At 37.6% G+C, this 25,349-nt stretch overlaps 1 protein-coding gene across 17 annotated transcripts in view; it reads left to right on the top strand.

Annotated features, from left to right (window-relative positions):
- Dtna (dystrobrevin alpha) overlaps nt 1-25,349 on the top strand; it is a 354,245-nt gene that overhangs the window by 201,798 nt on the left and 127,098 nt on the right. For all 17 annotated transcript variants that reach the window (XM_033757543.1, XM_033757533.1, XM_033757537.1 and 14 more), the window contains one exon: nt 18,625-18,692. In XM_033757543.1, coding sequence (XP_033613434.1) covers nt 18,626-18,692 — 67 coding nt within the window. In that variant the 5' untranslated portion in view covers nt 18,625. The remainder of the gene's footprint in view (nt 1-18,624; nt 18,693-25,349) is intronic.

Genomic DNA, 25,349 nt, shown 5'->3' with positions numbered 1-25,349 from the left:
CCTAGGTTCACATCCACAAATATCATACAGTTTAAAAGTTAAGATTATATACTTGCACCAAATTATTTTGTGAGGTGACAGGAAAACCTCAGTCAAGTGAAAATGTAATTATTTATTCTAAGACTTTCTTTATTATATATTTGCACCAAATTATTTTGTGAAGTGACAGGAAAACCTCAGTAAAGTGCAACTTTATTTATTCTAAGACTTTCTTTATCACATCTCTTCATCTCTTAAAATATGTATTTGAAGCCAAAAGAATGAAAGGAAATGATTCCTCTCATTTTCCTTATAAATAATTTTTCTCAGCTCCAATTGAATTATCTACACGTGTTGCTTCCTTTCACGGTGTAGACAATGAAAGGCTGCTCAGAGATGCGATGCCTCCCAGTTCCTAGGAGAACTCTACCTGTGAATCTGCACAAGCAGTCCTTACAGGTTCAATCTCTCCTGGTCTCTGATTCATTCTGTTAGATAAATATTCTTTGACTACCGTGGCCCATACAGGGAAGCCTTCCTATAGCTCCTTGCCTCCCCATCGCAAGGAAGCCAGTGGATCAGCTCGCATTTGGTGTGCTGCTCCCCTCTTTCATCCATTCCAGGCATGCATAGTGCTAAAGAACATCGCCAAGACAATGCATGCCCACCTGAAGCCGGCACTCCATGAATGATACAGACACCCCAAAAACGCGTGTCCTAAAGTATTTCAGGACTACGATTGTCATAGTGTTGTTAAAGGAAATTCTGGGGGGCACTAAAAGCAGCTGGCCAGAGTATATTTGAGAAATTAGGAAAAGCTGCCCTGGAATAGAGATGCTAATTGGAACTACCCAGATATGGGGCTGAGTGGGGTTGAAATTCACCGTGGGAAGGCAAATGGGAGTATTCCAGTCAAAGGACTCAACAGAAGGAGAGGCCCTGAGGCATGTGTGTGAACACACAGTGTGTGAACATAGACATGGGCCTACGATAAACTCAGGATGCAAAGCCATTTTAAGGATTCTCGGACTTTAAATTAAAGGCAGTGGGAAGTCCATCCTGCTTTTACTTGATATTCTCCAAAAGGCATCTTAATTGACCACGGAGGCCATTAGATGCAACAGGCAGGGCTACTAAATTAGCTTCTGTAATCCAGGTACAATAATAGAAGCACAACATGTAAACCAAGAAAGGCACACACAGTGCGGTCCAGCTAGAGGGGAGAATAACAACAGGACCTCAGACACTCAGTACATTATGTTTATTTTGTTTGAACAGAAGGTGTCCACATAGATTTTTTTTAATTTGTAAATTCAAAACATATGGTTTACTAAAAATCCACATTACCAGGTAAACCTAGCAGAGTTTGGACATCTTTTGGTCTACCTATAACCTTTGAGCTGCTCTACCTATACCTGGTCCTCTGTTCTCTCATATAGTACCTGGGCTTCTTCCTACTCTTCTATCTGCTGTTTGGATCTAACAATCTGTCCTGCCTGCTGTGAGGGGTTTAGAATAGCTAATAAAAGAGAATGCACAGCAGTGAGCAATTCCAAACCCATTATACCTACAGTTTTGTCCACAGCTAACATTCCTAGATTTTAAAAAATCCTCTTTCTGAGAGTCCAGAGCCGGAAGTGTCTCATTAATGAAGAATTAGTGCAGAATACTATGCCCACAGAATTTCCAAGACCATGTTGCAAACAATTCCTGATGAGTTTTGCAGAGGAAAACTAATTAGCTTAAAGTTTTTAAACCAATGGTCACTAGCCTTTTATCCTGTGTTATTAGAACATGAACAGACTTTATATTAAAACCTATTTATCAGACTTGAAGTGACATATTTCAAACCACAAGTGAAAATTATTTTTTTTTCTGTTTGTTTGGACTTGAGAGATCCAGTTCTCTACAAACAGTATTCTTCCTTCACACCTTCTAAACTGTTGGCATAGTTCAAGAGTTTAGATAAACAAAGGCACATCAAACTTTTTTTAAATTTTTCAATTAATTTCATTGGTGCAATTTAGTATATGTAACAATTAAATTCATCAAAAGGAATTTGTACCTGTACATGATATATCTTGATTACTCTTTTCTCTGCCAATTCTCTCCCATCCCTTCAACTCCCTTACCACCCTCATTTACAAAGGCTTTGTTTCAATTTTTTCCTTCTTTTCTCATTTTTTCCCTTTCCCTTCCTTTTTTTCTCCTTCCCCCTTTCACAGTTTCCCTTTCCTTTTAAATTTGTAAGCAGTTTCTTCCTTTTCATATTATCTATTATACAATTTGGTCCTTATTTACCCTTTCAATTTCTCATACCAAAGAAACAATGTCCTATTTACACATATGTCCAATTTATTTCACTAAAGAGTATGGTCTCAAGTTGCACCCATTTAGCTAGAAATGTGTCAAGTTTATCTTTCTTTATGGCTGAATAGTACTCTACTGTATATATTATTAGAAAACATCTTTTTTAATCCATTCTTCAGTTGATGGGCATTTGCATTGTTTCCAAGATTTAGCTATTATACACTGTGTTGCTATAAACATGAGTGAGCACATATCATTGCTTTTCATTCTTTTGGGAAGAAACTCAGCAGGGGAGTAGCTGGGTCAAATGGGACATCTAACCTTAACTTTCTGAGCCATCTCCACACTGATTTCCACAATGAGTGCACCAGTCTGCACTCCCACCACAGTGCGAAGCGTCCCTTTTTCCTCACAGCCCCACCACATTTGTTGTTGGTTGATTTCTTGATAATGACCTTTTTTTCTGGAGTGAGATGGAATCTTAGCGTTGTTTTAATTTGACCAGTGTTGTTGAACATTTGTTCATGTGTGTTGGCCATTTCTCCTTCTTCATCTGAGAAGTGTCTGTTCATTTCAGATGCCCATTTTTGGATTGGGTCTTTAAAATTTGGGGGTTTGATTTTTTCCATTCTTTGTATAGTCTAGATATTAGTTACTTATCTGAGGGACTACTGAGTAAAATTTTTTCCCATTCTGTAGGTTGACTTTTCACTCTTGTTGATTTCTTTTGTGGTGGAAAAACTTGTTAATAAGATGAGATCCCACTATTTTCTGTGCAGTTTAGGTTTTGTTTATGAGGTTGTTGCCTACCCCTGTGTTCTCAAGAGTTCTACCTATTCTCTCTTCCAGTAGATTCAGTGTTTCTATTTTAATATTTAGATCTTTAATCCATCTTTATTTTAGATTAGTGCATGGTGAGAGACATGGGTCTCATTTTAGTCTTTGGCATGTAGGAAGTCAGTTTTCCCAGCATCAGTTATTAATGAGGCTGTCTTTCCTCCAGTGAACATTTGACCTGAATGAACTCAGGTGGCTGAGGGTGTTTGGTGTTGTTTCTGCCTTTTGTACTCTGTTCCTTTTATCGTCAGGTCTGGTTTTTTCCCAGTACCATGCTGTTTCTGTTACAGTACTTTGTAGTATAGTTTCACATCAGGGATCATGATGCTCCCTGCCTTGCCTTTGTTGCCCAGAATTGTTTTTGCTATTCTAGGTTTCTTCTGGATCCAAAGAATTTTAGGAATGTATTCTCTATTTCTGTGAAGTATGCTAATGGTAATTTGATTCGGATTGAATTAAATCTTATAACAATTTTTAGAATATAGCCATTTTCATTATATTGGTTCTTCTTATCCAAGAGCAGGGATATCTTTCCATTCTCTGATATCCTCTTCAATTTCCTTTTTCAGGGCACTGTAATTTTCTACATATAGGTCTTTTATTTCCTTGGTTTGATTGATTCCTAAGCATTTCATTTTATTTCCATACTATTATGAAAGGTGTTGTTTCTCTAATTTCTTTTTCAGTCAGTTTGTTATTTGTGCACAGGAATGCTTTTGTTTTGTTTTGTTTTGTTGTATTCAGCTATGCTACTAAATTTGGTTATTAAATCTAAAAGTGTTTTGGTGGAGTTTGGGGGGTCTTCTATGTAGAGAATCATGTCATCTGCAAATAATAATTTCTCTTTTTTCTGTAATTGCTCTGTCTAATGTTTCCAGAACTATGTTGAATAGGAGTGGTGCTAGTTGACATTCTTGTCTTGTTCATGACTTCAATGTAAAAGCTTGCAATTTTTGACTATTCAGTATTTTGTTGGCTGTTGGTTTGTCATAGATAGCTTTTATCAAGTTGAGATAAAGATCATCTATTCCAATTTTCTGCAGGGTTTTCATCATGAATGGGTGTTGGACTTTGTCAAATGCTTGTCTATTGAGATAATCATGTGATTTTTGTCTTTGGTTCTGTTGATATGGTGTGTTACATGTACTGATTTGCGTGTGTTGCAAATGTGTCCCTGCATCCCTGTGATGAATCCAACTTGGTCATGGTGTATAACCTTTTTGATGATTTGTTGCACTCTGTTTGCAACAATTCTGTTTGAATTTTTGCATCTGTGTTCATTAGGAAGATTGGCCTGTAGTATTATTTTCTGATTGAGTCCTTCTTTGATTTTGGTATAAAGATAATTCCTGCTTCCAGGAATGATTTGGGGGGTGATGCTACACTTTCTATTTCATTGAAGAGTTTGAGGAGAATTGGCAGTAGATCTCTAAAATTTTTGCAGAATTCAGCAGTGGGTTTATCAGGACCTGGGCTTTTCATTGTTACTAAGTCTTAAATGATATTTTCAATTTCATGGACTGATATTGGGGTGTTTAGAATTTCTGTATCTTCTTGGTTCAGCTTTGATAATTCATATGTATCTAGAAATCTGTCCATCTTTTTCTGTCTCTTGACTCTCTGGTTCACTTCAATATTCCTTTGCTTCCTCCATGCCTTCTCTCCTCTCCTCTCCTCCAAAATCCCAAAGCTTGAGTGTTCATCCTTTGCTCCCAGGTCTTGCTACTGCTGTGTTTATTTTCACTCATCTCTGTTTCATCCTCTATCATTCTTAAATTTCCCTATCACAGGATAAAATCACTCTACTGAAGAGAAACTCAGTACATACAAGCTCCTGATTTAAATTAGATCTTGTTATACAAGGGTAGAGTTTGCCCAGATGTTTAAAGTTACCAAACTACTAGGGACCACAGTTTGTCAATCGCTAGACTGTGTTAGATGCTATTGAATCCACTAATTATACTACTTTAGCCAGGATATCATACTTGTAATTATTTGTTCTCCAGTCTATAACAAAACTGTGATTGTCTGGGGTTACAACCACAACCACAGTCTAGCGTAAAAGAACTGGGTGCTGAGCTAAATACATAGAAACTTCTTATCCTCAATAGATTGTGAAGGTAGGATTTTGGGATAAACACAAAGACCAAGGACCATTTCCTAGAGAAGCCTCGATAATATGATAAAGCTATCTACCATAAAAAAGCTACAAGCAACAATTCAGAAAACAAAATAAAATTAAAAAGTGGAAAATGAAAAGACGTAGAAGCAAAATGCAATAACAGATATCCGGCCCACCCAAGACAAGTACAGGGACAACGAGATGGAGGATTCTCACTGTTCACAATCCCCATTCCTGGCACCCCATACTCATTTCTTTATAGGCTTTCTAGAGAGTTTTTGGACTAGAGAGGGTGGATCAAAGAAACAGATCTTTAAATCAGAGATGAGAAAAACATTTTTACCCAGGAACAAAGAAATTTCGATTCTGGTCTCATTGGCTTTGCTACTTCTGGACCTATGTTTTGACTCCTGAGTTTCATTGTTCTCACCAAGTGACGAGACAAGCTGGGAAACTGTACTACAGACGTCTATTACTAATGGGAAAGGAATGATGAGGAACGTCTTGGTGTAACTCTTTCATTCATGAACCATTCTTGTTTGCCCCTGAAATGTCAGGCAGGTTCTGGCTTTTATTGGAAATGGCTTGACCTTCTATAACAATGTAAGAGGTAGGACCTATTCATGTCGCAGGCCTACTAATGTAACTGCTCGCAGCTGGAAGGGATCATCTCTGATATTGATTTCTATGCTATGTGAGCTCAAAGGACACATTCATTACATATAGGAAAGTTCCAAAGTCCCAGAATACCTTTCAACGGCCCTTTGGAACTTTAAAGAACAGTTTTTGTGATTCTTCCTCTCAGTCCCTAATCATTTCCAGGTAGTAGTTTAGACTCATTAAGTCTTTGAACCACCAAGGTGCTATTAAATGCATCAGTGCCTCAGTTCACTGAGTGACAGTGAAATGGTGGGGCCACTTGTCTGTGTGCCCAGCACAGTCAGGAAATGGCTTGAGTAGGATTAGGCAAAAGGCTTTCTTCAAAAAAGAACTGCTTGTTCAGTCTGGGACACTTAGCTTCCCGCTTATAAGCTTGAGCTGTGTTCTCACATAGTCCAGGGACACTTGTTCCTGTGAATACACACACTGAAGTGAAATCTGGAGCACTTCGGCTTTCAGATTCACATGCACATGTATACCGTGCATCAGAAGTGTGATTTTTAAAACCTCCCAGCCGTGCCCATGATGATGTTACTGGAATTCCACTACAAATGCTTTGATCGAGGGCCATAGTTCTTATTTTGCTCCCCTATGGCTATTTTTAGTGTGGGTCTGTGAGGTGGTTTGAAGGATAGGCCTTATGAGCTGGAGAAGCACAATGCGTGTACATGTGTATTTATTTATTCCTTTTATAAACTCTAATGTGGGGGGATTAAAATTCACAAATTAGCTCTGATTTCTGGTCCTCTGAGCAGGTCTATCTTCTGCATAACTGTATAGCACTTATTACTTTACATTACAGTTAGAATATCATAACATAATAAAAAAATACACTATTTCAATTGGGTTATTATAATTTATTGTGGTACTGACTTTAGGGGATTATAAAGTTAAAAATAGCACGGTCTTCCTTTTTCTACCAGTTAGCTAGTTGTTCTTAAATTTCAGAATATTTTAACTATTATATGCAGCATACCCTCCATTTGATAGTCTTTGATAGTTGATAGGTTGAGGTTTCAGTGATTCATCTGCAATAATATTCAGATGTGCACAGATATTTTAATTTTAAAATACTTTTACTATAGTTACCTCTATTGTATCTGACCATATTAACTAAGTAATCAGAGCCAACTAAATACATTGTACAGCCTGGATAACTGTTATCTGAAATTCAAAGAGCTGTGTCAATGGTAACTTTACATCCAAGGATTTCACCACTAGCCCTTTAGAGTGAAATATTCTTAGAATATAGTTGATAGCACTCTTGTAAGAGACATTTAGGTATCTTTCCTGAGAGAGAAAAAAAAACCCTCCCATCTGCATTTGTGTCAAATTTGAGTTTGTGTTACTGAGTACAGTGTTTTCAGAATTGTACTCATTAAATGTTGGTCACCTGTGATGCAGGTCGGGGCAGATTGATCTAGGTTCAAATTTCAGCTCTTTGACAACAGTAAGCCTCACTTTCCTTACTTGTAAAATATAGATAATCATACCACTTGAGTCTTATGGTGCTAAAATAAGACTATTAACAGGGCTATTTTCCTTCTAGAGGAGGGTCTATTTCCTTGTCTTTTCTCCCTTCTAGAAAGCCTCTTGTGTTCCTTGCCTTGAGGGTCGTCTCTCCATCTCTAAGGACTCTCATCATTACACTGGACCCAGCAGCGAACTTCCCCATCTCAAAATCCGTATCTTAATCACATCTGTAAAGTCTTCCTTGACATGAAAGATAACATAACCACACAGTCTGCAGACTAGAAGGTCAGCATCTCTGAGGGGCAGGGGCTCTATTCTATCTACTTCATCAACCTTCATGTTCTCATCTATAAAACAGGGTAATATAATATGGATTATCTCAGTTAGGATAAGAAATAAATAATTCATGTAAAACTACTCATACACACACACAGAAAGCACTTAATAAATGTTGGTTATTATTGTTTTTACACTCAGTGAATGAATCTCAGAGTCCAGTCCTTTCCTGCTCTATAACCCAGGCATTCAGGCTTCTGCCTAGCCAGGATGACTCACAGGGCCTGGATGATCCAAAATTAAAAAGGAAGGCACATTCCCACCAGCTATTCTTCCCCTCTCAAATTCTTGGCAGCAACCATCTTCGAGCCATGGCTCTCTCAACAAACAGATTTTTCCCAGTCTTCCTTTAATTTCAGACAAAATTCACTTTAGTGGAAGAAATATAACTGAGCCCCTTATAATTCAGAGGAACAGATCCAGAAGCAAGAAATAAGAGCTGTCTCTGTTTCTTCTCTTTCCTTTCTGTACTCCTGTCATGCCAGTCAACCCTTGTCTAGGGAAAAGGACCAGAGTGAAAATGCTATTGTTTATTGCTGCAGATCATGCAGCCATGATTTCTGGCCGCACATACTCTCTGCCTGTTTCTTTTCCATGTGGCCTGTTTAATTTTGGCATCTGCACCCATGAACCCCTACCTACTTGGCTGTGCTTTTATTGCATAGCAATCATCAGTGTCCCGACAATGTCATTGCTGTTTCTAAATTGCTTTATATTGTATCAGCCTAAGATAGTCCCCATACAGAGAAATTAACTGGGGAAAGTGAAAACAGCATAATATTCACTGATTTAATATTTAATTGGATGAATCTCTATTAAAACATTTTACTGACATATTAAACTGAAAACTTGTTAAATGTAGATCCCTTATGTTCTCATTTTTAAATGCGTGCTCATTTAAAAAACAAAAATAGCTCTTTCTGCACTCTAGAATTCTTGAAACTTACCCTTTAAAAGTATTTGTTCTAGCCCACATAAATTTTCAAAGACATGTAACAGAATCAGTAGAGAGAAAAGGGTTGTAAAAATATTTTAATAGATATACCAATGTTTCTTTCCTCCTTATACTATATGTGAAGCCCTTTGCTTTTTCTGTTTTGTTATTGCTTCTTAATCTTTAAATGCATTAATGTACATATTGACAACCACCAAGTACCTGTCATGGTGTTTGTTCTCACATCATCTTTATCTCACAAGACAACTTCTTCGCAGGATCTCTGGGGCATATCCTGCAGATCTGGCCTTCCCAGAAGCCACACAAGAGCCATAATTATTTCCATTTCACAGTGAATCACAATTGTCATCTCTTTGCTGAACTTGGTTCAGCCAAGAAGAAAGCAACTAAATTAATTATGCTAAGTTAAACTTTCTGATTTTCCCAAGAAAATTTGTATTTCTAAGGGCATAAAATGAACTTATCCTGATGAAATTCTAAAACACACCTCGATGACACAGAAAGTGGGGAGAGAGTTCATGGTGAGGAGAATTTTCTAATTCCATTACGATAGTCTCCCAGCTAAAAGACTACCTTCTCCGTTTTCAACCCTGGAATCTTCCTACCTGTGAAAAGGCAGCTGTGTGCTCCCAGCACACATGGCACAAAGCACCATAAGCCTTCCCCGTGCCATCGTAGGATTCACTGATTGTGGATGACACAACTCTGGGTCCCTCATATTTCTCTTCCCACTGTACTTAGCTGTTCTTTCTTTCTCAAGCTACAAGATGTCAAGTTTGTTAATTTGACATACTTTCCCTAATGTACACAATTGAAGAAAGGAAATAAAGGAGAGTCAATGAAAAGAAAGAGCAGGAAAAGGATTGTATCAGATTATGAAAGAGTAAAATGAAAAGAAGAAAGGTAGATAAATGAAGGGGTTAGGGGAAATGTAGAGGACTTGGGCACCTTGTGGCTCACATGTCTCTCTCCTTTTTTTTAAGCAAAAATATGACATGCACAACTCATGAATTCCAACCTACCCATCTCCCTTGGGCATCCGGTAACACTTGTTTAAATTTTGCCTCAATCCATTCTAGTGCAATGCCCTTCCGCCACCACTACCTTCAGGAAAAAAACAGAGCTGTTCCCTTCAGTCGTATTGCACACGGTACTATTTTAACCTTTCTTAAGAAACCCACATGGGCTTCCGTAGTCAGACATATCTGGTTTTAAACCTTAAGTTGTCCACTTGGGCAATTGCTTAATCTCTCTTTATGTTGGGTTTCACTCTGATGAGATGGGACTTATAAAACCAACATTGTTGTGTTCTTAGACACAACAAGAGATGTCCTACATAGTTCTTGGTGCATAGTTAGGTTTTAAAAATTATAATTTTTTGAAACAAGCCAGTCTGAAATTCTTGCCCTATTGTAGAACACAATATACTTTCCCATTTCTCCAAATTCATCACACACACACACACACACACACACACACACACACACACACACACACCAAGACAATAGAAAATTTAAACACATAATCTGCCCTGGGCTATATCGACAATGCTCAGTCCTCTGCCTTACGCTTTTACTCTCACTTGCCTTTCCCCACATCTCCTATGGGAGTTACTCTTGTAGAGGTCCAGATGGAAATATGCCGTGGTCAGGAGCAGCCTCGGTTTTGGGGTTTTGTTGTTGTTGTTGGTATCCTTTAATTTGTTTTGTTTCTCAGCACATTAGAATTAATCAAAGGAGGATGTATTTCTTTCTACTCTAAGAATTTCCTAAATAAAAGATGAGTTAAAATTCTTCATGTGTTAGGAGACATGCCAGTAATGTCCTCAAGCATCTGGGATTTTCCAAATTCGAGTCTCTGTCTGACACGTGAGCACTAGGTTTGTATATCCAGAGAGTCTGTTTCCTACTATGCAGGAGCTCCTCACTGCTGAATCGCCTCAGCACTGTCCCTCTCAGCCTTGGCGTGTACACTGTAGGTCTACAGAGATTGGCTACTCCCATTTTACTGATAGCTGGTGCTTCCTTAAATAAAAGAGCTAGTAATTCTCACCAAATCCTAGCTTTCTTCCTCAAGGCTAGCCAATGCAAGGAACTATAATTCCTTTATTTGTGTTTATATATACAAATATTTTGGTGGAGTCAAAGTCTATACATTTTATCAGATTATTAAGGTTAAACCTTAAAAGCAATTATAGACAAAATTGTACCACTTAGCCAGCTAAATACATGCTGTCTTTTTACTTTATTGACAACCTAAATTTAGGTTGGGCATGGTGGCACATGCCCATAATCCTACGGTTTGGGAGGCTGAGGCAGGAAGATTTCTCTGAGTTCAAGACCAGCTTAGGATACATGGAGTTCAGGTCAGTCTGAGCTATCTAGTGAGACCCTGTCTCCAAAAGAAGAAAAGGAACAAAAGAAAAAAAAAACTAAATTTAGCCTAGTCACTTAAAAATCTTTTTAGAATTATGATCTTTAAAGTTTTTCAAAATATATTATTTTTATAAATATTTATGGGTAAATACAGTATATTGTTCCTAACATGAAATAAGGGTTTAAAATTGAATTACAACATTAATTAACTTTGACTTATTACAAGGGAATGAAAAATAGTCTTCTGATTCTGAAGGGAGAGTTGTCACATACTTGTTTTCATTCCTCCAGTATGTAAGAAAAGAAACAGACCTGCTTTAACAGTACCAACATTTGATGCTGAATCCAAAAAGTCACAAAGAATTAAAAGGCGGTCATTTCCTAACACCTGCTGCCAGAAGTTTAAAAGTGTACAGTCCCAGCAGAAAAGCAGGGAAATCTTTCTTTCCAGGTTAGGTTTAGCCATGGGTCCACTTTGCAAAGTAGACTAACACAAGCAACATTGTCACTCATGAGAAATGCAGATGTACACAACCATTGTCCCAAGACTCATATTAGGTACAGCGTGGTTGTCTGAAACATTTGAGGTCCCTACTGCAAAGTTGGAGTAAGTAGGACAGAAAACCTACTCTTTACTGACACTTAGAGACCCTTGAGGTCCTTTTGATCAAATTTAAGCAGGACTTCTCTGCCCTTCAGAAACACTCTAGTAAATCTGAACCTCATATGACTAGATTCTGAGTTTTAATTCTCATTCTCCCAAAAGGTGCTTTCTGACCCATGCTAATATGCTCCCTGACTTACTCTGCAGTATTTACTTCTGGTTAAGGGGAAGGTGTGGCTGATACCAGCTGCTAAAAAAAAAAAAAATTAAATGAAACCAAACAAAATCAAGTGTCCTTGATTGTCTTGTATACCCTTAACCTCAGTACAAAAATCCTTCCTGCATTGAAAGAACAATTGGAAGTAGTTCTTTTCTCAATAAAAATGGGTTTTCCATTTTTTAATGGCATTTCTCTATTTCTTAAAGCTTGCCTGATTAGGTACCCATCTCCATATAGTTATATAGTTTTATATACATTCTCCCAAAAGAATTATCTTCTTCATTGACTTAAAATACATATTTAGTCCACATTATAAGCTACTGAAACATTGCAAACCAACATAAGAATTTCAACCTGATGTTGTACAAATAAGCTCATAGACAAATTCAACTAGCATATTTCTAGCTTAACCCCAGCTGCACATCAGAAACACTTAGCGGTGCACTTGAAAAGTTCGGATGCTCAGTTCCAACTTCAGATTTAGTAGATTCAGGTATTTACATTCTTATTAAGGTCTCCAGGTTGGTATGATGGGCTACCGTAGCTAAGTACAACTATGGTGATTCCAAATCCCCAGTAACCCATCTAGCTGATGACTACACCAATGTAGTACGTTCACATCCTTCATAAATAAATAAATCCAAATTCCAAGAGTAGAAGATGATGTCCAAAGTAAAAGACAAAGTCAGAAATCTACTACTATTTATTATGTAAGGGCATTTTCCTATTGTCCTGGGCTCCAGTAGATAAAGGACTAAGAAGTAAAAATAAATGCAATTATCCTTTGCCTAAGGAAGCAGTTCTGAATACTTTTTATTATATTGCCAAAGATTAAGACTAGGATATAAATCTGAGAAAGTCATATGAGAGGCCTTCCTCATTAACAGAAATGGAAATAGACATTTGTATGTCAGCAATAAATCAATTAAAGGAGGAAAGGAGCTTGAAATGGCCTTCATTGTAGTTATTAACTCTGGGGATTGCAGCAGTTGGTGATTGCTGAACCCAGCGTTTTTCTTGTCATCCACCTGGAGCACAAGGGAGGGCTATAAAATGTGGGATCAGTCTCGCTGTACTAATCACAAAGTCTGCAAGTCTTCCAGGGTTTGCTAAAGTGGAGCAAAAGCAAAGCAGAGCCTAGCCAGAAATTTCTAAAAACATTGTCCAGTTTTAGTGGGTTTGAATGGTGAGAGTGTGAATCAGTGTGTGAGTTGGTGTGTTTATATGTGTCTGTGTTTACACAAATCTAGACCTCAAGAATCTTTTTTACCTCTATGGTTATTGCCAGTGTAATAATGTTTTAAAGCAGGAGAAACTACACCAAAAAAAAAATCGCAGTGAAATTTAAGAGAGCTGTGACTGTTCTCCACTCTCCTTTTGGTCTATTAACAAAGTCCTATCGGCTTCTTTTTGGTTTATCAACTTTAGAAAATCTGAATTTGGTGTGTGTGTGTGTGTGTGTGTGTGTGTGTGTGTGTGTATGTGTGTGTGTGTGTCTGTCTGTCTGTCTGTCTGTCTGTCTGTTTGGGGCAGGGTCTCCCTCCGTAATTCATGCTGGCCTTGAACTTGCCATGTAGCCCAGGCTTTGAATTTATTTATTTTTTTGTACAGAAGCATTTGGAATAAGATTATTGATAACTGGATTCATATTACCTTTGGAATTTTAAAAACTTTTAAAAACTGACTCCTTGGTCTCCCCTGTCAGAAAACATGTTTTTGAAAAACCGCTTTACCTGCCTGAGTCAGAATCTTCAGCTATAACTCAGGAATAATAAAGTCTCCCTGTTTCCCTCTCAAGGTTACAAGGAAAAGCATTTTTTTTTAATTTTCAGAAAGTTATGGAAATGTAAGACACCATTAGCTTAAGCTTCTACCTCTAAAACTTCTTATGTACCATGTGTAATAAAGTTATGTATGGGGTTCAATTAAAGGTGTGTCACACAGGAAATAATTTGAAGATGATAATTTTAGCATGAACTTATTCTCAACTAGGCCAAAATAAAATTCACAGTTTCTCTGATGCTCCATACCCTATATTTGGATTTATTCTTTATTGCTTACTGGTTCCAAAACTGTTTTACTCTATTTCATCCTTCCCAATACATAGGGATAGAGCTGGAATCCTTGGCAAGTTGAGCCGCCCTCATGGGGTGACTCTGCTGGAAGAAGTCACTGTGAGCTCATCTCTTACAAACTCACGACTGCCTTGGGACATAAAATTCCTAATGCGGATGAGTGAGAGCTGAGATTTCTCCTCTGCCATTCTCCTCATGATCCATGCAACTGTCAAGTCCTATTGAATGTGTCTGTGAAGTCCCTCTCAAATCAATCATTTAGCACAAAATATAGTAGTCTCATCCATGAATCACAGAAGTTAGTTATGTGATCTTATCCCTGCCTTGCTACCTACACAGTCCACCTCCTACTCAGTATGCTGGAGTAAGCTTTCCAAACTCTAAATCTTTATGCATCTGCTTCTTGCTTAGATCTCAGATGTAGGTACCCAGTCTGGTTTCTGTGGGAAAGCCTTGTATTATCTGCTCATGACAAGTGAGTCTTTCTAGATGTGATCCCTCTTCACCGCTGCAGCATCTTCACGCACAGTTTGCAGCATTGCTGAATGGCCCCTGTGTCCCTTTTCAAAGCTCCATGATTTTTTTCATGATTCCATCTAGCCATACTTGCCCTTCCTCTACTCTGCACCACCTGAAAAAAAATCCCTATTCATTCTTTTTATCAATCACCCTTTCTTTAATGTCTCTGTCAGATCTCCCAGAAATAATCTACTCCATCAAGCAGTACATGATTTCATCGTGGTACATATTACATCAAGCTACAAATATTTATTAGGAAAGTTTGTTTCCTCTTCTGGGGCAAGGTTCCTGTCTTCACCTCTTCCTCTACTGAAGGTTGTGCTCTTCTTTCTTTCTAAGGCAAAGAGAACGCAGTTAGATTGAAAATAGGAGCCCGCAGTGATGTGGCCTATTTGATTCTCGAGCTCACTTTAAGAGTTCTCCTATCTGATTAGTTTAAACAATAAGTTAGGGTTCCCCTTTCTCTTTTATTATGATGACTATGATTATAAATAACAAATAAGTATTGTCAATTTTATCTAACAGTGCCACTTCCCAAGAATATCTGGGGATTAAATGAACAGTGTATTATTCTTCCTCTTATATTTATAATTATATTCTGTGCCTTCTATTATTTCACACCACTGAGTTCTTCCTTTTTTTCCTCTTAAGGTACACATTTTACTTAGAAGTAAAAACTCATACCTATTGTGTAACTAATGATGGTTCCTTTATGAGTTAATTAACCAAAAAAATGGTAATGAATAGACCAAAAGTTGACATCCATGTAACTGGCATCTTTTTCAACTTCTATTTCATAAGACATGATTTTGCTTTAAAATGTATAGTCCCACATCATAATAAATATAAATTCATTTCTCTCACTTCAAATAATGATTCCCTGAAGCTAAGTGCAGTATGAATCAATATAAATTTCACTTTTGTATGGGTGAATTCTGGAAATATAATAGGAAGTCCATTTCATGAAAAGAAAATTTAACTTTGGTTTTTCTCTCATCGCCCTCTCCCTCCCCTCTCTCTCCCTTCACCTTCTCCCAATTTCTTTATTCCGTGAATACTCACTGCCCATCTCGGTGTTTGACTGGATTATTCTAGGCACTGCACAGCATTTAAAATTCATGTAGTCACTGACCTCAACTTTTTACAGAAACACACAAAATGACCTGGGCAACAAGATGTCGAAGCAGTGTGAGAGACAGGTCGAGGCAGAGTGCTCTGAGCTCAGAACTAGTCTTTACCTCCTGATAGTCCCCATCAGATCTGCAACCTGCCATCCTTCATGATTTATTTTTAATTGTTGTTTTCTTTGGAGGATATCTCAATTTTATTTTATTGATATTTTCATATATTCATGATATATAATAATTGCATTCATCTTGAGGAATGGGTACATATACATACCACATCTTAATTTCATAGCCCCTTTGCCTCTTGGTTCTACTCTCTCCCCATCCCTACACCCCTTTCCCACCTCCACAAAGTCTACATTGCTATTTCCTGTCATTTCCCTTTTATTTTGCCCTTTGAATTATTTATATTGGGTGCTTCTCATGGAAGTGGCCCCATACATGGTTTAACCTCGTAGTTCTGATTTATTCCACTTAACATTATAGTCTCAAAATATGTCCATTTTCTTACAAATGACTCGTTTATCCTTCTTTTTGGCTGAGAAATACCCCACTGTGTATAATAAATAAAATGTATTCTACCACATTTTCTTTATCTATTCATCTATTGATGGACACATAGGCTAGTTCTAAGATTTAGCTACTATGAGGTGTGTTGCTATAAACATGGGTAGATACGTATCCCTATAATATGATGTCTTTAACTCAGAAGATATACAGAAGAGATGTAATTGGTGAAATGAAATTTTAATTTTTATTTTTTTGAGGATTCTCCATTCTGATTTTCATGGTGATTGCACTAGTCTATTTTCCCAGCAATAATATAGAAGAATTCTTTTTTCCCCACAACCTTACCAGCAGTTATGGGTTCTTGAATTATTGACGATAGCAATTCTTTCTGGGGAAAGATGAATTTCAACATTGTTTTGATTTGCACTTCTCCAATGATCAAAGATGCTCAATTGTTTTTCATTTATTTATTGGCCATGTGTACTTCTTCTTTTGAGAAGTATCTATTCACTTCCATTGCTCTATTTTACTGAGTCTTTTATTTGGGAATGTCTAATAGACCCAAGGACATATCACTGCCTCTATTTCCTATCTCTTTTACTGCCTTCACTCTACTTCTGAGCCCTTGAAAGAAAAACTGGAGGCTTTATCTGGACTCTTTTGTGCATGTCAGGTGATTATCTGCCTGCTTCCCCTGAAATGGAGGAGATGGAGTGATATGAATCAGGAAGGGGAAGTTGTTCTCTTCATATCTTTTATATGTCAACAATACCCACATGTTTAAGATTGTATAAGAAAGGATTTGATCATGTTCAACAGTGAATTGTTACCAAAACAAGGCCTCATTCATAACTCCTTTCCAATTGTTGTTGAGACCAGACTCTGGTCATATCATTGAACCCATTGTGAATGTGTATACATTCTTCCCTTGGCTCTATACACCAAGGCTGTTCAGGGTTTTCTTTCCCTTCTTGGAAACGTGAAAATAGCCTCCTTCAGCCACTTCAGTCAACAAGTGAGGCTATTTAATTTGACCAGCATCATTTTCACTACAGTTGTTTTCCTCACATGAGTCATTTTATAGACAGTCCATTACCTTTTGAATAGACTTCTACTAGTCATTCTGTTAAATTTGTCCCAGAGAATCAACCTCTCTTAAAGTCACATCTTTCTTTCCAATTCTGTAACTGTAATTAATTTCCTATCTTCTCTGCTTCCATGTTCTCCAGTCTCTTCTGCTACAGTGTAAGAGCCTTGGGGACAGGGCTTGTGACTTGATACTCATGGTACACGCCAGAGCTTGGTGTAGTTTCTGGAGTATAAAAAGCACTGAACAGCGAACTAGGAAGTGAACACTCTGTATTTATGCAGAAGAAGACTGTGTGCTCTAAGAAGGTTCAGAAGAAGAAAGGCACCAAACCCAGACAGACATAGGGTTGGGGAAGACCTGAGGGGTTACTTCAAAGTATAGATTGTCCAGTCACAAAAACAGTATGGATAAAGACTGAGACTTGAAAAAGAGCAATGTCCACTTAAAAATAGGCAGTAAAAATCCATCCAGTAATGCTTTTTGCCAGTCATGCCTAAGAATCAAACAGAAGCCATGGTGGTATATAGATGTGTGTTTATGTATATGCATGCACAAGGGAGAAAGCTTTAGTTTTTAAAATTTTAATTAGATATAATAAAAATCAACTCTAGTAACCCATAAAACCCTTGATATTTGTAGCCCAAAGCCTTTTACATGACTAAACAACATTTCCATTAACTTTTGCATTATTTGATTTGTCCTCCAGCTATATTTTAATTTTTTGTATTTTTTTAATTTCTGTTTTAACTTTTGGCATTTTCATAGTATTCTGCAGTAGTTCCACAGCAGATAGCAGTACGGTTAAAGGAGAGATGTGAACCCAACCATCATGCGTGAAATTATTATGTGCAGGAAAACTGTCAAAAGTGTCAGAAAACACTCAAGTTAGACATGAAGGTTGAAGATTGAAAAATCACTTGTTTCTAAATTGAGGCTCTGAGTGCACAAGCGAGAACTGGCAGAAGAATGAGCAAAAGGCACAATGGTCCTAGAGCCCAGAGGTCCGCGTTCATCAGCCACAAGTCCACAGCGCTCTCCTTCACATGTCTGCTAAATGGAACCCATAAAATTTGCTCTGTAGTCTTTATAGTTATTCCCAGAATTGAAGAGACACTATATAGAAAATGAATCACCTAACAGATGGTAGATGGTTGTACTTAGTTATAGCATAAAGTCGCCTATTACAGTAATTTTTATGTTAGAAAATAAAAATTTTATACCTCCTTCAACAATGATACCAGCCTAACATATGAAAAGTGTGTATGGCAATTTAGATTCATGAAAATAAAGCTGTACGTTTTAAGTACACAGTTTTAAAATAGCTTTTCTTTATGTTTGTGATACAAATGCAACAAATGTGTTTACATAAAACAATGGCTGTTTGCCTCATTAGCATGAGGATAATGCACATTGTCACAATTTTGTCTCATAGAATGATTGAAGATAGCGGTAAAAGAGGAAATACCATGGCAGAAAGAAGACAGCTGTTTGCAGAGATGAGTAAGTATGGAACTTTTAAGGAACTTCCTACAGTTTGCATTGAATATTCATGGAAAGACAGAAATAACCACTTAATACTTATAATGTTTGCACTTCCCCTTAAGATTCAAAATTCCTTATATAAAGCATACATTTAGCCATTTTGGCATCCTATCAGGAAAGATTTAAAGTCATCAATGATCACCTTAATTTATTACTGGACTATAAGTTTTATATCAAAAAAGTTTATGAACTTGTGTAGTCACACACATACACACAAATGATAAACACTGTTTAGTGTCGACATTAATACAATCCACTAACTTTAAAGTCTGTGTTCACAGGATGGCAGGGACAAGGGGAAAAAATGAGACCCAAGACCTGTCATGTAAAGGTACAAGATCCCAATAATGAATGTAATTGTACTGTATACCTAAAATGTACCAATAAACTCAATAAAAGAAAAAGTCTGTGTTCATCTTCCAGCACCATCACAGTGGCTGGCCTATTGTAGACACTAGGCAAAATTTGTGAATTGAATCATTTAATGTCTTCCCTGCAAAAGTGATATCATACATGCATGACAAAAAAAAAAAGAGTTAGGTGTGAATACCCAACTAAACTATAAGCTGTCATTGGACGCCATGCAGAGAGTGCGAATTTGCCCTACAAATGATTTGTTTTTTAAGTTTAATGGAAAACAAAAGATAAAAGGAGCTTGGAGGTGACCTGTTATACAAAGGAAACCAAACAAAGATTTATATTTATTGAGCCCAGTGAAGGCTATTTGCTTATGTAAAGGCATAGTTGCTATGTAAGTATTGGCTGACAGTGTCTCCCCAGTGAACTATTTTTCTTATTCCTATAGAAGAACTAGACAAGGGAAAAAAAACGCATGTCAAATTAAATATAATAAATAAATAATGATTCTCTTATTTTTAATTTTTTTAATCTCTCCTTCCTACATAAGGGGTGAGCATGAGCAGAAGAGAGTTTGTAAGCCTCTTTCCCCAAGAAGGTTATAGAAAAAATTGGGTTCCTACTGAAGATTGGAAGCCTTTGGCAAAAACGCAGGTCAGAGCAGATAAAGCAAAGTGTCAGATAGTAAGATTCCTATTTTCTTTTATCATTTCTCAATAATCTGGTGGCACCAAAAAAGTGTTAGAACAAAAAAGGAAAGAAAATGAAAATTGACGCTGGAAATCTCAATCACGCTTCTTGCTTTTTCCACTTTAAGATGATTATAAGCGTGAGCATTTCAGCCGAGACCTCCCAACGTCCTCCAGTATGTTTGTTACACTAATCTGTACTTCTGGCTCAATATTACCTGGGCTTGGGATCTTTTTGTAGAAACAAATCTAATAGAGCAAGGCGCCCAATTACCTCCAGCCATGGTCTCAGACACAAGGTTTTGTTTTATAGGTACTCTTGTAATAATTGAATAGATAAGTAAGTAAATAAATAAATAGGCATCATTTTTCCCTGTGCTGGGATTCACAAATAAACCAAAGACAACTAAACAAGTCTGACCTTAATAATCCATTAGTTTAAACATGTGTAGATCAGCACTGTGATACATCCTCAATAAGTAGGATTCAGCTGGACAAAATAATTGACTACATTGAAAGGGAAGAAGTGATTTTTACATGTAGACTGTTACACAAAAAGGAAAGATAATCTCATTGAAAATGCGTTTAATGGTTAAAAGACATGTGACCCCAGCTGTATCCATAGGATACCCAAGAAAGAAGAGAAAACAGTATTATCAGAAAGACATGGAAACTTAGAAAGTAACCTCTTCCAGGAATCTTCGATGTCTACATAGGGGAAAAAAAGGGGGCTAGGAATTGTAAATTTGATCAGTTAAATTCTATGTAGAAATATTTTTTAAATAGCTAAAAGAGATTTTTTGGTATTATAGATATATGAAAGAAAAAAATCACATCAGATGGTTAAACAGGCAAAGAAGACTATTCAGGATTATTGCAGAAGAAAGATTAACCTCAATTCCACTGAAACACAAAGACAGGAGGATTTTTAAATTCTAGGGTGAACAAGTAAAACATTAACGTACAACATTAGCAAGAAGTTAGTCAATATGATTAGGCCATCCACATTTGCTAATTATGCAATTAAAAACTTAGAATCTTCTCCCACCCAGACTGGGAGATAAGGGCACTATCTCCTTCAATCATTACATTTCAAAGGGCTGGCTTCCAGGTCCTTGAGAAGGACATTCCTGGGTTATAAAACTGGCTGGAAGACTAGAATATTAACTTCACAAATGAGCAGAGTAAGGATTTACAATGAAAACTTTTCTAAGATAACATATCTAAGTAAAGGGAGTTCAGAGCCCTAGAAGAAAAGAAAGAAGCCAGGGGGATATTAAGACTGGTCTTCTTCGCCTTACAAAAGCTAAAGTGAAAATGGAGGCGGGGGGAGAAGAGTTGAATAAGGTTTGGTAAATCCAAGGGACTGCAGCACATGTGCTTTAAACATGCATCCTGGGCTCATGAACACAAGCAGCAGAAGCAGGAGGAAACAGCAAAGAGATGCAATTAATAGCATGGACTCTCATATAAGCAGAACAGAGATTAAAAGCTCCATGAGAAACTTAGGTCAGCACCTACTTTGATTTAGAAAATCCTGGGCAACTTGCCCTTAAATGAAAATTCTCCTTGTTACAATGCCCTGATGATCAGTTTACTTGGTACCTTGAGTTAAAGCTGCAAAAACTCTAGTTCAATGTAAATGGCATTCTCAACTTGGCCTTTTCAGCCACCAAGTAAGTTTATCAGCCCAAATAGGCTTACCACACTGGCTCTTGGCAGAATAAATTATTTGTCTTGGACTTAAACTCTCCTCTACTTCTTCTGTTCCCCATGACAGTTCCTCTTCCTGGAATGACAGTTACTTATGATCAAATCTGTGTCATTCAATGTTGCTAACTTCTCTTTAGGGACAGACTCAGGACATGAACCTTCAACTGCATTTTCCTTTGATGCTGACTTAATGTTTAAAATGCATGTGGAGCGTGAGGTGGTTGGGTTTTAATAGGAGAGAAGCAACTGGAAATACCCTATGAGAAGCTCAGAGACTGACTAAAAAGAAAAAGAAGAAAAAAATCCCACTGACTTCTCAGTGGAGTAGGGACTGGAAATCACAGAGAGGCACAAATGGACCCCCAAGAAACACTGCTGAGTTGTTTGAGGGCAAACAGACCTTTTCAAAATGCTGGCAATAGTGAGCACAGGCACAGTTAGAAAGGAAAGGAAGGTATGATCTTTCAATGTACACCTTAAATTTAGAAACAGCGATTTTAAAAATTCAGAAAAATGACATAAATGATCCACCACCATAGGCCATGGTGAATACTGTGATGATTTTCACTTCCTTTTTCATTTCTTGGGTTCTTCAGTCTCTTTAAAATATTAACACCATTGGTCACCATTCTGGAAATTCTCTCTTCTGCCTCCAGCCCCACCTGGCCTCTTGATTTTTCTGACAATTCTGTTTCTTGATTTCTGTCTCTTGCTACCTGCCAGACACTGAAGTTTTTTTGTTTGTTTGTTTGTTTTTGTTTTTTCTTGACAAGTTGTTTCCATATACAACTTTCTACCCACCTAATGTTTTTACCCTTATTGCTATGGCCCTCAAGTGTTCAGAGCCCTCAAAACTACATCCTGTATTCTGTGGACTCTCCCAGAATAGTCAGCAAGGAGTTTCAGCATCCAACTTTGCTTCTTGCTGTGGTTTTGCTCTTTGCATCTTGCAATGGACTTATCTTTAACTCCATTCGTAGTGCCCACCCCAAAAAGTTAATGTCCCCACCAAAGCTACAGCTCTACTGCCTTCCAAAGCTACAGTTCTGAACAATTATGAAAAAGCTGGGCATTGTTCAAAGAGGGAAGGATGTTCTTATTTCCAATTTTGTATCTCATTTTGTCATCCACCATGTGTACTGTGCACAAAATCTCCTCTTAGAAAAATATTCCTAATCTTGATCCAGTCAAGACATATTGCTCCACTTTTTATAATTTTTTTATTTTTAAAATTCATTTTTACTAGCTACATTTTAAATGTCCATTGCTAATTCTTGGGCTGTATTACAGCTCTAGTCAAGAGCTCCACATCCATATGTCAGACCACCCATTGGACATCTCCACTTGGACGTCCCACAAGCAACTCAAGCCCTGTGGACCCCAACTCATCCTTACTGGACTGCATACCTACTCCCCACTGTCTGTGTGTGTGTGTGTGTGTCTCTCTCTCTCTCTCTCTTTCTCTCATACACTCACACACACATTTATGCATGTGTATTCAGTCAACCATTAAGCATGTCAAAGAGTTCAAACAGTGCACTTCATTTTGTGAATGATTGAATTTTTAAACCAAATGAGACAGCTAAGAATTTCAGTGACTATATAGATTTTGTAATGGCCTGTCAGAACATACATGAACTGTATGAAAATATTCAGAGTATAATGAAGCTAGGGTCAAAATTTAGGTGAACCTTCTTTGTTGCCAGGTTGGTTGGAAGATGTGTTGGTTTTATGAATGGATGGAGAAGAGCCAGAAACATGGAATAAGGAAAGAGAGAGAGAGACAGAGACAGAGAGAGAGAGAGAGAGAGAGAGAGAGAGAGAGAGAGAGAGAGAGAGAGAGAGAAAGAAGGGAAAGTGAGCTAAAAAAGAGAAAATAGGATATATAGCAGATAACTATGAATAAACACAATTTCTTATCTGCATCTTTGCTTTTCTATAATACCTTCTTCTAAGCATGAGAGGAATAAGACAGGTTTGACAAGCTAGAAGAAAATCAAATTTCCTTGAATAAATGCACTTTAAAATTTCTATTATGAGGCTGGTCGTGGTGGCACACACCTGTAATGCCAGTACCTGGAAGGCCGAGGCAGGAGGATTGCCATGAGTTCAAGGTCAGGGTGGGCTACATAGTGAGTTCAAGGCCAGCTACATACATAGCAAAACCCTGTCTCAAAAAAAAAGGGGGGCATTTAGCTCAGTGGTTATGCCACCTGCCTTGCAAGCACAAAGACTCACGTTTGATCCCTGGTATAAAAAATATATATATATATATTATTAAAATGTTCCAATATACACAAAACGGCATAAAATAATATTTATATCTCCCATTAATTATTTATTCCTAACTCCCACTATATATTAGTATAAAATAAATCTAAGGAAATATTTAAATGTGTTGAATCTCCAAGTTTTAAGGAATTATATCCCAGTAATATAATTTTTTTGAAAAACATACATTATCCATTATTTTGAAGTACAATGAAGAAGTAATTGCAAATGGAAAGTCATAAAGAAGTGCTAAACTCTTCTTTATTAACAAAGAATATGGATTCTGAGAATCTAGACTATGACCTTGAAGTAGATTTCATGATAAAGCAGATTTTCTTTGTAGACTAAATATAGTGATAATCCTAGACACTTCTGCATGTTCAGAACAAGGATTCCTGTACTGATTTCCTTATTCATTTATTTAAATTCAACCTTTTGAATAAAAGAATTAAGCCAGCTAATTTCCCTTTTTAATAAGGTCACCAGACTACTGTTCACAACAGTATCACTGAGTTAAAAATTAACCTTAATTTCAATGTGGTATTGATAAAGTCTCACGCTGGGCACATATTGGACAAATGTAAACAGGGTGACCATACAATTAGGCAGATTTAGGTAACGTTGTGACAACGTCTAGGGGAACAGTTAATGGGTCAGTCAACTTGGAGAAAGGAGGCCTCTAGTATTACGCAAGGGGCTCCACTTGCCTCCTGTTTAAATCCTTGGCTTTAATTGATGACTTAGGTGAAAACACAGAAGACATGCAGCTAATTTCAAGGTGGATTTTTGAGGTTTATACACTTGCAAGAAAAGACTGCACAGGAAAAATTAAATAAAGTTCCTGATTTATTGGGACAGAAAAGATATTTACTTTAAGCAAGGAGGGTAAGCACTGAAAGAGTCTGCAGAAGTCTGCCCTTCTTTTGGACCCCGATGCCATCTGACCCTACAGTGCCACTTGCACTGTCTGGACAAGGTAGCCCGCTGCTACGTGAAAAGCTCAACTTTGTTGCTCACCACACCCTCTGGCTTACTTCATGAACCGGGAAGAAGATATGCAAATAAGCAACATTTACAGACATGTAGGCCCCCTCTGGATGCTTGAATGAAACAGAGAGTCCATTTAGTCAACACAGTGAATGGACAGGAAAAGTCTCCTGTCCCCACCCTTCATCTCCGTGTCTCTCTTTACCACATGAAATACACTTTGCTACGTGGCCCCAAGACCTGTCTCAGAGAGAAGCGCAGCGGATATGACTTGCTGGGACTAAGAAACAGAACTGTGTACTGCAGCACAAACTTTTTATGTTTCCTGGGGCTTAAATCATTATTCTCAGAAAATTCCTACAAATAATCTGTACCCTGCTTATGCCCACTGCTTGGTTTGCAGAGTTCAGTTTGGGAGGTCGGACTGGGAGGGTAAGGCGCGGAATCACCAGGGTGACTCCCAGGAGGTTTCTGGAAAGCTTCCGATTTATTTAGGAAATGCACAGGCTTATATAGCTTGCGTGTGGACAACCATGGGGGAGGAGCATGGGAGGAGCATTTGATTACATGGCAATTTCTTATAGGTTATGCGGTAGTG

Source organism: Fukomys damarensis, unplaced genomic scaffold (genome assembly GCF_012274545.1).
Source record: "Fukomys damarensis isolate Sample0158 unplaced genomic scaffold, DMR_v1.0_HiC HiC_scaffold_30, whole genome shotgun sequence".
NCBI classification, from domain to species: domain Eukaryota; kingdom Metazoa; phylum Chordata; class Mammalia; order Rodentia; family Bathyergidae; genus Fukomys; species Fukomys damarensis.
The sequence above is the reverse complement of the archived record's forward strand: the minus strand, read 5'-3'. Positions and strand labels throughout refer to the sequence as shown.